Source organism: Oncorhynchus kisutch, linkage group LG13 (genome assembly GCF_002021735.2).
Source record: "Oncorhynchus kisutch isolate 150728-3 linkage group LG13, Okis_V2, whole genome shotgun sequence".
Lineage (NCBI taxonomy): Eukaryota > Metazoa > Chordata > Actinopteri > Salmoniformes > Salmonidae > Oncorhynchus > Oncorhynchus kisutch.
The window spans coordinates 46,595,759-46,610,171 of NC_034186.2; the positions used below are offsets into that span (position 1 = coordinate 46,595,759).

Sequence of the window (14,413 nt, forward strand, 5' to 3'; positions counted from 1 at the left end):
TATGCATCTTGTAGCTTTGGAGAGTTGTAGGATGTTTAGGAGTGGTAGGATTAGCAGGATTCAATCTGCAAACAAAATGGAGGACAGAAAGCATTCTATCCACCTTAGAGGTCAAAATCAGCAGAACATGATAAAATAGTAAGAGAAGGTGGATGGCTGCGGAGTTGGTGATGGTCATATGTTTTCACCAGTGTTCTGATATATTGTTTGTCTACTTCCTGTTTTCTCCAGGAAATGGTCATCGGAGGGCTCCAGCCGGACACCACCTACTCCATCACAGTAGCTGCGTACACCACCAAGGGAGATGGAGCACGCAGCAAACCCAAACTGGTGGTTACCAAAGGAGCAGGTCAGTCTTTCATACAGTTTATATATCAGCCTATATAGTACCACAATTGTGCCGTCTGGTTTGCTTAATATAAGGAATGTGAAATAATTTATAGTTTTACTTTACCTTCTGATACTTAAGTATATTTTTGCAATTATATTTACTTTTGATACTTAAGTATATTTAAAACCAAATAATTTTTTACTTTTAATTAAGTTGTGTTTTACCGGGTGACTTTCACTTTCATTTTCTATTAAGGTATCTTTACTTTTACTCAAGTATGACAATTGGGTACTTTTTCCTGCTCATGACATATATTACAATGCATTAGTACTGCATCATAATTCATTACACCTGTAGGCTTTAAGCTACCTTCCCTATATTGGAAAGAAAATTACCATTCAAATATTTCTCGATGAAACGGTTGTGGGTTTATTGGGAAAAAAACTAGACATTTTGAAAGACAGAGACGATCCTATTTAGAACCCAGAAGACTTAGCTACTGTGAACACGGCCTATACCTGCAAGACTGGAGAGCTATGAAAGCCCTCTTTGAGCAAATATGGGGCCGTCAGGGCTAAGATATGAGGGTCCTTTGTGTATGCATCCACGCCAGTCCGCTTCACGGCCTTCAGACACTCAATATACACACACTCGAAAGCAGACACACACCCACACACACTCTCACACAAACACACATACGCCTCATATGACAGGTCCTGATCTTGACAGGTGTGCCTATCGCAGGTGTCAGGTTGTGTGACGGGCGGCAAAGGGCCTTGGTACTGTCACTCCTCTCCTCCCTCCCTTGTCGTTCCACGCTGACTGATCACTCACTCCATCCATCCCTCAAAGCCATCCCGCTTTCCCTTTTTATTACTGAAGAGCGGAAAAAGGGCTTACGCGGCCCCAAATAAATAAATTAGCGTGAGGAAGAACAAAAAATAAAAGAAGAGAAGCTTCAGTCCCTTAGGAGGTAAAAGAGGCTTCCTATTCCTTTTTCATGTGACAGTGGAGCTACCAGCTCGTCGGCCATGGGGCTTAGTCAAATCGTGGTCCAGACGGTTTTCATGGTTTTCTCAGGCCCATTTCAGGGAGACATTGTGCTGTCAGAGAAGTTATAAGCCCCTGCCTTGTACTTTGATGAAGCAAAGGCACAGATGGGAGGGAGGGCCCTTGCAAATGTTTACACCATGGTTTCCCAAACTCGGTCCTCGGGACACCAAGGGGTGCTCGTTTTGGTTTTTGCCTTAGTACGACACAGCTGATTCAAATAATAAATTAATCATCAAGCTTTGATCATTTGAAACAGCTGTGTGGTGTTAGGGCAAAAACCAAAGTGTGCACCCGTTGGGGCCCCGAGGACAGAGTTTGGGAAACACTGGTTTGCAAACATGCACACATACACACACTGGTGCATGTTAAGTGTGGAATGCAAATGCATGTGAAAAGAGTGAGTGCACACACACAGGAAGAGAGACTGGTTTTAATCTTTCAGAAGGGCAACTACAGTCGTGGCCAAAAGTTTTGAGAATGACACAAATATACATTTTCACAAAGTCTGCTGCCTCAGTTTGTATGATGGCAATTTGCATATACTCCAGAATATGCAAATTAATTTCAAAGTCCCTCTTTGTCATGCAAATGAACCGAATCCCCCCCCCCAAAAAAATAACAAACATTTCCACTGCATTTCATCCCTGCCACAAAAGGACCAGCTGACATCATGTCAGTGATTCTCTCGTTAACACAGGTGTGAGTGTTGACGAGGACAAGGCTGGAGGCCGAATTGATGCTGATTGAGTTCGAATAACAGATTGGAAGCTTCAAAAGAAGGGTGGTGCTTAGAATCATTGTTCTTCCTCTGTCAATCATGGTTACCTGCAAGGAAACGCGTGCCGTCATCATTGCTTTGCACAAAAAGTGCTTCACAGGCAAGGATATTGCTGCCAGTAAGATTGCACCTAAATCAACCATTTATCGGATCATCAAGAACTTATTGGAGAGCGGTTCAATTGTAGTGAAGAAGGCTTCAGGGCTCCCAAGAAAGTCCAGCAAGCACCAGGACCGTCTCCTAAAGTTGATTCAGCTGTGGGATCAGTACAGAGCTTGCTCAGGAATGGCAGCAAGCAGGTGTGAGTGCATCTGCACGCACGGTGAGGTGAAGACTTTTGGAGGATGGCCTGGTGTCAAGAAGGGCAGCAAAGAAGCCCCTTCTCTCCAGAAAAAACATCACAGACTGGCTGATATTCTGCAAAAGGTACAGGGATTGGACTGCTGAGGACTGGGGTAAAGTCATTTTCTCTGGTGAATCCCGTTTCCGATTGTTTGGGGCATCCGGAAAAAGCTTGTCTGGAGAAGACCAGGTGAGCTCTACCATCAGTCCTGTGTCATGCCAACAGTAAAGCGTCCTGAGACCATTCATGTGTGGGGTTGCTTCTCAGCCAAGAGAGTGGGCTCACTCACAATTCTGCCTAAGAACACAGCCATGAATAAAGAATGGTACCAACACTTTCTCCGAGAGCAACTTCTCCCAACCATCCAGGAACAGTTTGGTGACGACAATGCCTTTTCTTTTCCAGCATGATGGAGCACCTTGCCATATGGCAAAAGTGGCTCGGGGAACAAAACATCGATATTTTGGGTCCATGGCCAGGAAACTCCCCCTTAATCCCATTCAGAACGTGTGGTCAATCCTCAAGAAGTGGGTGGACAAACAAAAACACACAAATTCTGACAAGAACTCCAAGAACTACCATCAGTCAGGATGTGGCCCAGAAGTTAATTGACAGCATGCCAGGGCGGATTGCAGAGGTCTTGAAAAAGAAGGGTCAGCACTGCAAATATTGACTCTTTGCATCAACTTCATGTAATTGTCAATGAAAGCCTTTGACACTTATGAAATGCTTGTAATTATACTTCAGTAATCCATAGTAACATCTGACAAAAATATCTAAAGACACTGAAGCAGCAAACTTTGTGGAAATTAATATTTGCGTCATTCTCAAAACTTTTGACTCTTATGACAGCAAAATAAAGAAAGGGTAAGTTGATGAAAGTAGGACTATATCAAACTCTTAATTCTTTGTTCAATAGATAATGCCTCAAACTCCATCAATACAAACATTGTGAAAATCAAGGATAGAATAATTTCATCCAACTCAAAGGGGTTGGTTGATCAAGTCAAGATCAATGACTTCATGTAACAGCCAGCTACTTTTGTGTAGGTGTTGGAGTCGAGGTTTGAAGCAGTCTTCATGCGTTAGTTTAGCCTGATGACTCACACTAAATTATTCGTCTGCTCTGTCTTTCGGCAACATACTTTAGTCTAAGACTGCCATCATTGAAGTCAATTGTGTTGAGGAGGGGCACGGGGGGCATTGTACAAAACAAAGTTATCAGCGATTGGATCGTCTCTAACCAATCAGAGTATCAAAGCCAATGACGACTTTTCAAACCACCGCTTTACCCACGTGTGTTCTGGCTCTGGCCCAACCCATCAGTTTCTGGACTAATCAGACGGCCCGAATGTGTTTGCATTGTTTGAAGAGTTGGGGAGGTACCCAGACTCATTGCGGAGAAGAAACTAACGTCTTTGGGCGTCTTGGTAGCCAGGCAAACATTACTTATGCTTCCTTTGTGTTAATTTACCAAGTAATAACAGCTAGATTTATAGAACTTGGTGGTGTGTGACGTCACCTTGTCTATTCAAATCGCCTTCGGGCTCTAAGGCCTTCATGGTTGATGTAAGTTGAGGGCCAGACATGTACATCAAATTGAAATTAATGGTTTTGTGCGATACGCAAAAAAGCCAGCAATTATATACAACAGAGTTTAGAATACTCCAGTCCCTGGCTATTCAGAACGGGGGGGGCTGGTCCAACTCAAGGTCCCATGAAGAAAAAATGCACCCCCACCCCCAACATAAAATATATTTTCGCATGACCCCTTGTACTGTAAGAAAAAATAACAACAACTGCACACACTCCTCCCTCATAGAATAAACTTTAAAACAATGTTTACGACAACAAGTAACAATAACTGTAGCGACCCTGTGTTTATAAACGTGGATATCGACTTTTGCTGCACATTTGATGACACACAGTGCTACGGGCCAGAAGGTTGAGGGGTCCGACTACCGCGTACAAGCTCATTCTCCTTGCCTGTTTCATTAAGCCTACAGTACGATCAGAGCCGACTGCAGACAATGATCAGCTAAGAGTCATTTAAATGCTATATTTATAATTATATAAAATATATGCAACAAATTGTCCTCCAACAGGTTTCTGTGCCAATGCACCACAACCAATATACAAAGCATACCGACTTTGGGCGCTTCAATATCATGGTTTGCGATTTCAGCAATAAATAGACTATGTCAATCTCGACAAACAGAAAATACAATCCCTCCCGACCTTGTAGGTCTAGCCAGTATTAAAGGCTTTGCTTGACAATCTCTGAATGTCATTCAACTTTTTGGTGTTTTGTAACAGATTGTCTCATCCCATTCATCAAATGGCCACTGCATAGTTTGGTTTGATTGATTGATTTTATTTGTGAGTAAAAAGTCTGGGACTTATTTCCATTGTGGGCCCAATTTTTTACAAACAGGTAAACACATATGCAATGACGTAGATACAGACCAAAAAGGTTTATCCTGCACACATTAGCCAGCTTTTGACATGATTTTTGGTATGGCTTTGAGTTGCTGTGGTATTATATAAAAAAAAATGTGTTCGTACCAGATAGACTCTTATATTTAAAACAGCGCATTTTAGAGTCTCTGGCTCCTATTTGATGCTGGTGGACATCTCTGTACCTGGGGGAGTCCATGATAATTATCTGGACCATACCAAGTTTAATTAATAGTACTAGTTTTTTCTACAGATAGCCAACCTAGCTGCTTAAAATGCTCAACCTCCAGATGAGTATGAGGGGGGAGTTAAGTACAATTCTTACAAGCTTGTTTTGGCTGGTAGCTTATTCTTTAGATGTGTGGGGCTGCTGGTGAACCATGATGTGCAGGCGTAATCAAAGTGAAACTGGACTAGCGCACTTGCCCGAGTCTTTGTGGTGTCTACAGTATAGCGCAAGCAAGTTGATGAGGGCATTTGGCTAGGTGTTAACAAGTTATATAGTAAAACCTGCAAAAGAGTGAATGTAAACCAGGGGAGAAAAATGCACTACCCTCCCCTGTAGCCAATAAAAATAACACACAACACTCCTCAAAGCAAAACATAAAGTTAGACAACGCCCCCTATTTTGGACCCCCCCACACACACATTTTGAACTGTCCCTAACTATTCATAACAGTAAAATAAGGAATACTGAAATATCTCCATACTGTACTACACTTTAAAACAATATACTGTATACAGAAGGACATTACTCTGTTCCATTAAGTCCATTAACATTCCAGGCCACCAAAGGCCATTTCTCCTCCCACTCTAATAGTCAGAATTTCTCATTAGTCTTCATCCCTCCATCTTCCCCCTCCTCCTCTTCATCCTCCCATCTCCATTCTCCCGTGAGGTGAGCAGATTGCATGTTGGCGCTATATAACGCTGAGCGGAGCGGGGAGTTTATTTTAATCCCGGGATGCCTGGACAGGCCCCGGAATACACTGGGAAGAAACCGTCTGGATGCCACTAGCCCTCACAGACCGCCTGGCTATTCCTTCTCCTAATTGGCTACTTAGCACAACGTGTGGTGATTGCACCAAACCGGAGCTTGTAGCACTGCATATTTATGGCTTTCCTTCAACTATCTTGATTTATTCTGTCTTTTCTGTCTTAAAATAGATGTTAAATGAATGTAATGATTCTTGTCAACTGTCTCTAGTGGGCTACTGACCCACCCACTTAGTGGTGCATTCTGGTAGCCTAATGGGTTCTTAAATGAACGTTGGTGAAATGTCAGCATTGTTTGAGGGGAGACTTTACATTTTGGGGTCAGTTTCAAGCATAGTCAAAAAAAAAGAAGAGAGGAAAATTAAGATGGGAGGGATTACAGAAGACCTTTGCTGTCAAAATAGCTGAATCTCCAAGCATGGCCAAGGTGATTTTTCATCACCACAGCTAAATTAGGTATATGTGGGGAAGCATTTTCAATTATGTTTGCCCTCCAACGCTGGTCAGCTCGTGCCACCTTCGACGCCTGATATCAATTGGATGCAAAAAATGCAGCGGAGCACTTTTGGAGTGCCTTAGCCAGTGTACAGTAGAGTGAGGAGGGCCCACGACCCCTGATATATCTCTCTGGAAGTTGTAGCCGCAGGTTAACCACTAACATGCTGACCGCGCGACGCGAGCGTTGCAAAAATAACTGTACACGTACATGTTATTCAATCATTGCACCCACACTGCTCACGCACGTCAACGAGTGTCTGCGTAGCCAGGCGCTAAAATAGAACTTGGTTCTATTTGTGACGCTTGATGCGCTGCAAGTCCTGCCTCTCCCATCTCCTCGTTGGTTTTTAGGAGCATATACCCACATGGGTGATTGAAAGATGAACTGAGGTTCACACTCCAGTCCAGTTGGTGGTGGTAATGCACCTTAAAGTTGGTTGGCAACTGCCATATAAAGTCCAAAGAAGAAGAAGAAGCCTGAAGGAGGTTCAAACTTTTCCCCGTGGATTAATTGTCAGAGTAGAGGACCTTGTGCATTTCAGGTAAAATGACAACCCAATGTTTATATCCCAGGACAAATGAACGAGCAACAGCAAGCTAGCTAGCTAAATTAGCATAAATGTTTCATGCTTTTCGACCTGTCACCAAATTAATATAGTTGTTTCAGAGTTCGTTTTGATATTTCAACCTGCGTGTCCTGATCGCGTCTGGTGTGGGTGGACAAAATCAATATGCACACTTGCAAGGGGTCTGGTCAGCATGTAAGAATGCTGCAATTTTTTTAAACTTTCACTTTCACACGGCACATACACACACGCTCTTATACACAGACACACGTATTACTTGTCTTTAGGGGCGATTACAGAGCAATAGAGAGAGCGTGCTGTCTTTGTGTGTGCATGCACCCATGTATGTTTTACGTGTGTGCGTGTGTGTATGTGTGTGTGTGTGTGTGTGTGTGTGTGTGTGTGTGTGAGAGAGAGACGAGAGAAAATGAGTAGGAAACCCAATCCACTACTCAATCAAGATGACTGTGTGTCAACAGCGGCCATTAAAGCCAGCCCTGATGGAAAACGTGCCTCTAGCTCCACTGGGAGGGATTGAGGGAGGCCAAGTGGAGAGGAATGGAGTGATGGAAGGAGAAAGAGAGGGATGGAAGGAAGGAGAGGGGGAGGTGGAGAGAGGGGGGTAAATCAAGGTGTCCGCCCCCCCCCCACTACTCCCCTGTTGTCCCCTCTTTGCGGCAGATTGCTCCCAGTCCCATGTCGCCTTCACCATGAGGACGACTCTCATTCTCACCTCTTCCTCCCTCCATCCTCCAGTTTCCCCTTAGCATCAACCTGCTTTCTCAGTTAACCCCACCTACCCTTTCCTCTTCATTTACAGTAGTCCCGAGCCTACCCTGTAAACACACACACACATCTCAGGCCCATTATCTCGGATGTTCTCATTGGGGCTTACTAAGCAGTGAATGTGAGGGGAGTCAAGTTTAAACAAGGCAGGCTGGTTGCAGGGCTGAAGTTATAGTTTGTTAGCTTGGAGTAATAGACGTATTCATCTCGCCGCTGTTTGGAGACGGCTGTTTTTCCATTATTGTTCCAACTCAATTTGCCCCTGCCCAGAACAGGCCCATTAACAAGAAGGAACAAAGTGGATGGGTATATGGGGAAGTGGGGTAGATGTGAGTTGTCAATTGGTACGGGAGCCTGTGTGCGTGCTACACAGTGGCTAAGAATGTGTGTACAGGAGTGCACACATACAGTGTCGGCAGAAATCCACACACACTGAAACACACACACAAAACATTGAGGTAGATATTGTTCCAGCCAGTGAGAGGGAGGGAGCGATGGCTCCAGACAAATGTTTGGCTTCTCCATATTGGGCCCTGGCCTGGGAGAGAGGCCAAATTGCCCTGTGTGCAGCAGGGATGATGTAAGGGCAGGAACTGTCTGCTGAGTTGGGCTAAATCACGAGGCACGGTGCATACACAACCCACACACACATAAGCATGTGCGCACGTAAATGGCAGAAGTACTTGCATTGCAGAGTAGCCTAACACACATGTACACAAATTGAACTTTTGCACCTAATGTGTGTGTGTGTTGGAGCCTGTGTGTGTATGTTTATGATTAAGCCCGCGTAGTAGTATTTCGGGGATAGCGATTTTGGAAGTCAGGTGTATCAAGTGAAAGATCACATCTTTCGCCTCATGTATTTTCATAGACAACGTTAGATGACACGTCTGGTGTGGGATCGCCTGCGCTAAGACGGGACTGGAGTGCAATTTCACAGCGCTCATCTCTCACTAAGCGCCGCTCACTTCTGAGACAAAGCCTCCGTGTTGACACTGGCTCGATCACACTGATGGGACCTCTAACGAACGGGGAGAAACACAGAGAGGAGAGCCATCCACAACCCCAAATCTGGGTCACTGAAGAAGAACGTCTAGACTACTGCATCATCCGGTCTGTGGCTCATCCAGTCTAAGGCCTCATGTCTAGAGTTGATTATCTCTTAGCTTTTACACTGAAACTTTGAGAATACTTTTTTTTTGGTCAGAGAGTCACATCACAGTTAGCCTGGGTGTGCCGGTCTGTTTCTGCCAAGGCTTGACAATGACAACGGAGTTGGCCAAGCACAAACAGATCTGTGACAAGGCCACATCACAGTCACTTTGAGTTCCAATTCCCATTTGCACACGCTTCTACTCGTCAATGCTGGAATGTATTGAATATCAATTTGTGAATAGGAGAAATGGCTCATTGTTTCTGTTGAGAGGACCTTTGAAGCTGCAGTTGAATTGCATGTCATTATCGGAATTGACTGAGTTCAAATGGAATCTGCACCAACCCAAATAGAGTACTGTAGGTCTACCGGCCCAACGTTATGCCGTTGAAAGTGTAAAGTAGTCCCAGACAAAATCGGTTTCAGTGGTTTCTACTGACTCTGTTCTTGCGTAACCTTTCATCTGCTGAAAAAAAATTATAATTTGCCCCACTAAAAGGCACATTTCATTCGATAATGAAGAAAACACGTTTATCCCACACCAAACATACACCATTGTCCTCCCGAGCAGCCTTAATCTTGTCCACAATGTTACAGCACAGTCTATTATTTGTTCTTGACGTACCTAGATGTACAAACCACACACCATTTTCGCTCTTCAAAACAAATCCTGTTTGACCTCCTAGAGTTAAAATATAAATGGATAAAAGTTTTGTTTGTTTCCTTTCCTCAACAGTGCCCGGGCCGCCCTATCTGTCAGTGGCTCACGATTCGGAGACGTCGGCCGTGGTGCGCTGGGACGCACCCGATGTTATGATCCCTGGCATGGAGCTGCAGGGTTACCGGCTTCAGTTTGGCCGCAAGGACGTGTCCCCCCTGGCTACTCTGGAGTTCACCCCCCAGGAGAGGCAGTACACGGTGGCCAGCGTCCACCGCGGTGCCACCTACCTCTTCAAAGTCCAGGCTAAGAGCCGAGGGGGCTTTGGGGAGGAGGCTATGGCCGAACTGCATGTGCCTGAACAAACACCCCAAGGGTACCCCCAAATCAGCGAGAGCTCCAACGTGACCTGCTGCTCGGTAGAATTGGCATGGTCGCCCCCGGTGCTGGCGGAGCGCAACGGGGACATTACGGAGTACACGCTGGCGTACCAGGAGACGGGCGTTGGGGGCGCACCCCGGGAACTTAGCCTGCCCGCCATCCAGTCCAGCTACGTGCTCAACAGCCTAAAACCCAACTCAGCGTACGACGTGAAAATACGCGCACACACGAGTGTAGGTCCAGGGCCCTACAGCCCGCCGATCCAGTATCGGACTGTGGCGTTTGAGACAGGTATGGCTTGCCTGTTTCTCTCCCAACCCGGGGGGGAAAAACACAAAATTGAAAACAACAAGCAACAACACAAAAATGAAACCAACTTCCCCCCCCTCCAACCACCTTCACTTCTTCTCCACGAAAAAAAAATAATCCTAGAACCTTAAAAAGTTTGCGGGGGACACTCACTTCACTAACCCAAAGGTAAAACCAGTCAGTAAGTTACAGTCAGTCAGTTTGAAAAAGGGGAGGAGACGCGGCGTTCCAAGGTAAGTGCCGGTTGGTCAGACACCATGCAGTCTCCTTTCAGCCCTTTGCAGCCACGCAGACTTACACAGCTAATGCAGCCTCACACACACACCCCCAATTTTCAAAGGTAGGAACTCAGTCAAGAGTTTGTTTCAGTCAAGAGTTTTAGTACATTTCCGTTATCAAGTACAAGACTTTGGTTCCTTATTTCCGTTGGTTTTCAGTTTGTTTTGAGTCCCCCTCTCCTACTCTGTTCCCCCCCCCCCTCCCACTATGGTAAGGTTTGTGGCATGGCATCCCCCCGATGCACTGCTAACGACTGTCGGCATGCTGTGTTTGGGTCTGTCTTTGTGCCCGCCAGGCAGCACATCATGGGCAGTGCCAATCCATGCTCAGAGTGCAGAGATGGTTGGCGCCAGAACCACAAGGGTCAACGACTCCTGGTTTTCAATGGGAAGGGAGCGGGCAAAGGGGGATAGTTACTAGTAGAAAGATGTAGTGGTCAGAGAGGGGTTGGCACTGCCCGGGTGGCCAGCCAGCGGGCACGTCCGTGCTCCATGGGTCCGTACTTGTCCATGAGTCTCCCATGCTGTGTGTCTAACCAATAGCGTTGCCCCCTTCACAGCCTATCACAGCACAGCTCACCGCCCGCTCACTACTCCAACCCAGAGGAACCCCAGCTGGGAAAATGACCAACGCTCCCTTTTTTTCTCTTTCACACTCTCTCACTCTCTCCTTTCCTCCTTCCTCAGCTCTCCAAACTAAACACAACCTCTCTGTTTTTGTTTTGTTCGTTTTTCTTTATTTTTTACTCTTCTCTCTCACGACAGACGTCCCGAAGAACTTCACAGTGAAGTGGGTCACCAAGACAACGGTGTTGCTAACGTGGAAGTTTGCTGAGAGGCGTTTCCCATTCCGGTGCACGGTGAGCGAGCGATAGACAGTCAGACAAAAACGACGCACACGTCTACAGGACTCTATGAATTCATTTGTGACTAATTATGCCACCGACTGCAATTTTGATTTAAGTCATAGTTCAAACGATGCAATCTTGCATAGACCAAATTATAGAGTCAATCAACCCTCACAGAGAGACGTTTATAGACAGCCAGGCATACACATGCCGTCTTGGAACACACTATTCCCAAAGAATATCTCCTTCAAACTAACTTTACATCGTCCATGCTTTTACCCAGCAGTTTTACCCCGGAGCTGAGGCTTCCCTAATGTGTATTTTTTTTGGTGTGTCTCCGTTTGTCCATCTGTCCATCTGCCCCCTGTCCAGATTGAGTACAACCGCCAGAAGATGGACGTGGACGCCCGGCTGACCAAGGCGCTGGTCACCAGCCTGCGGCCCAACACCACCTATGAGTTCCGGGTCACGTGTCAGGAGAAAACAGAGGGTGGACCTCGCCACCGTGTGGTCGCTAGGACTGCACCGCCCATCCTGGTCAAGAAGCCCAAGCTGGACATCTACTCGGAGCCGGACAACATTCTGACCATGGGCTTCACCCCGGTGGAAAGCAAGGACATCAAGTGAGAGAAGTTGACACCTAGGTTTCGGTATATGGGTTCATGGGTTTGTCTGACGTGGTTCTTTCTTTCATCGTTCTTTCTCTTGTTGGTTCATCCTCCTTTCTATCTTGCTTTCTTCTTTCCGCTCTTTTGCCGGTTCGTCCCACTTGCTTGCGCTCCTCTCTTTTTTTTCTTCTCGCTTCCACAAACTCACACACTCTTCCACAGAGCACACCTTGCTTTCTTGCCCTCGCTGTTGCCAACCTTCTGTCTTCTCCACTCTCACTCCGGTGTTCCATTATCCTCTCACATTCCTTTTCCTCTGACTTACTATCTATCTCTATCTCTATCACTCTCTCTATCACTCTCTCTCACTCTTTCACTATCTCTCTCTCTCTCTCTTGCTCTCTATCACTCTCTCTCACACATACATACATACATACACACACACACACACACACACACACACACACACACACACACACACACACACACACACACACACACACACACACACACACACACACACACACACACACACACACACACACACACACACACACACACACACTTACTTTCAGGTTAAATCCAACCTAGCCCATTCGTTCCGATTAGTCTAAGTTAGTGTTATGGCTCTCTGAAGATGTTGTATGTCGACGGTACTGATGTCTGTGTGCCTCGCAGGAATTTCTATGTGGTGGTGGTACCACTAAAGAAGGGCTCGGGAACAGCCCGACATCACAAGAACCCAGACGAGATGGACTTGGAAGAGGTAAGAACCGAGGAATTACATCCCAGCGTTGCTCAAAGTCCACAATGGAATTGTGTTTCAACCACAGTGCTCTTCCCAGGTGACTCAACTTATTTTTTTTATCACTAAAAACTTGAACCACATGTACCATATCTGAGTAAAACTGCATTTTTTTGTTGTTGTGTGACATACACAAAGGGCACAACATTTCTATAAAATGTCATGTTGCACCCTCGCGTGTGGTTCTGGCTAAGTTTGCCATATCGGAGAGGTACTGTAATTTCCCCCAGGGGTGGTACCTCTCTCCCTCCAACCATCCTGCCTGGAGAGAAGGGGATTCCCTCCCTGCTCCCACCCTTCTTCGGTTGTTAGGGGTGATCTTGAGCTGTGATCAGCGAATGGCCGCGGGAAGATTGTTTCGGGGGTTGGGATCTTCCCGCGGCTTTGGTTCAGCGGTGAGCTCTTGGATTTGGAATGACCAATATTCCACCTCTTCAGAGGACGCCCTCATTTTCTTGTTGTAAAGGAATGGAGTGGCCTGGTCTGTCAAGGCACCATGCCAACAAGCACCCTATTGACTTTGGGGCCAGAGTGTACGGAGGGAATCGACCCGCAAAAACCCTATTTAGGACGTTATCAGCTCCATTGATGTTCTCCTCTTCACTCACACACTGACTGATCAGATAGACGGACGGAGCAATAGGAATGATAAACTGATGAGTAGACAGGTCGGTGGAGGAAAAGATACAGACAGACAGACAGACGGATGGAGCAATAGGAATGATAAACTGATGAGTAGACAGGTTGGTGGAGGAAAAGATACAGACAGACAGACAGATGGACGGACAGAGAGATAGACAGACGGACTGTACTTTTCATGGATACCGTGGGTCTGCCAACTCTTTCCCTTTTCAACGTTTTAAGAGAGCATGCATGAACATCCTCAGTCCACTTTATCAAATAGAGATGAAGCAATTAATATGCAGAGAGATGGACAGACAGATACATTTGACAGAGAGACAAATCAGACGGACAAACCAACCAACCAAGATAAAGTCCCTTAGACATCTCACACCCTCCTCAACCCCCTCCCATACCTCATTCCCCCTCACCACTCTCTCCCGGTCTCCTCCAGCTGCTGAGGGACATCACCCCGAAGCGTCGCACCAGGCGCCAGCTGAGCCAGGCGGACGGCAAGAAGCCCTACATCACAGCCTGCTTCAAGCAGCTCCCCACCACGTTCACCCTGGGCACAGAGCACCGCCACAGCAGCTGTGAGAACAAACCTCTGGAGCCCGGGCAGGAGTACGTCTTCTTCCTGCTGGCCGAGCTCAACACCACGGCCGGGGTGAGGACTAGAGATGGAGATGAGAGGCGCAATGTGGATACACGTGCACATGCACACTCAGACACAAATACGCTTGCACGCACACACACACACACACACACACACAGATCCATATACAATATCCATATACAGTATAGAGATAACTGACTGGTCATCCCAGATGTGTGAGTGAGTTAATGTTATTCAAAGCTCCACTACTTCTCAGTTTAATTCCATTGAGCCCTTGTCTATATTTTATGTCTGTCTATTTGTTTCCTGTTAATTGTATTGAGCCCTA

General features: G+C 46.1%; 1 protein-coding gene across 22 annotated transcripts in view; it reads left to right on the forward strand.

The window, feature by feature from the left end:
* LOC109902268 (receptor-type tyrosine-protein phosphatase S) overlaps window positions 1-14,413 on the forward strand; it is a 275,922-nt gene that overhangs the window by 203,815 nt on the left and 57,694 nt on the right. For 18 of the 22 annotated variants that reach the window (XM_031786395.1, XM_031786402.1, XM_031786404.1 and 15 more), the window contains 6 exons: window positions 232-349; window positions 9,698-10,291; window positions 11,353-11,447; window positions 11,808-12,058; window positions 12,722-12,809; window positions 13,924-14,136. In XM_031786395.1, the coding sequence (XP_031642255.1) occupies window positions 232-349; window positions 9,698-10,291; window positions 11,353-11,447; window positions 11,808-12,058; window positions 12,722-12,809; window positions 13,924-14,136 (1,359 nt within the window). The remainder of the gene's footprint in view (window positions 1-231; window positions 350-9,697; window positions 10,292-11,352; window positions 11,448-11,807; window positions 12,059-12,721; window positions 12,810-13,923; window positions 14,137-14,413) is intronic. The other 4 variants (XM_031786414.1, XM_031786416.1, XM_031786417.1 and 1 more) reach the window with 1 other exon arrangement.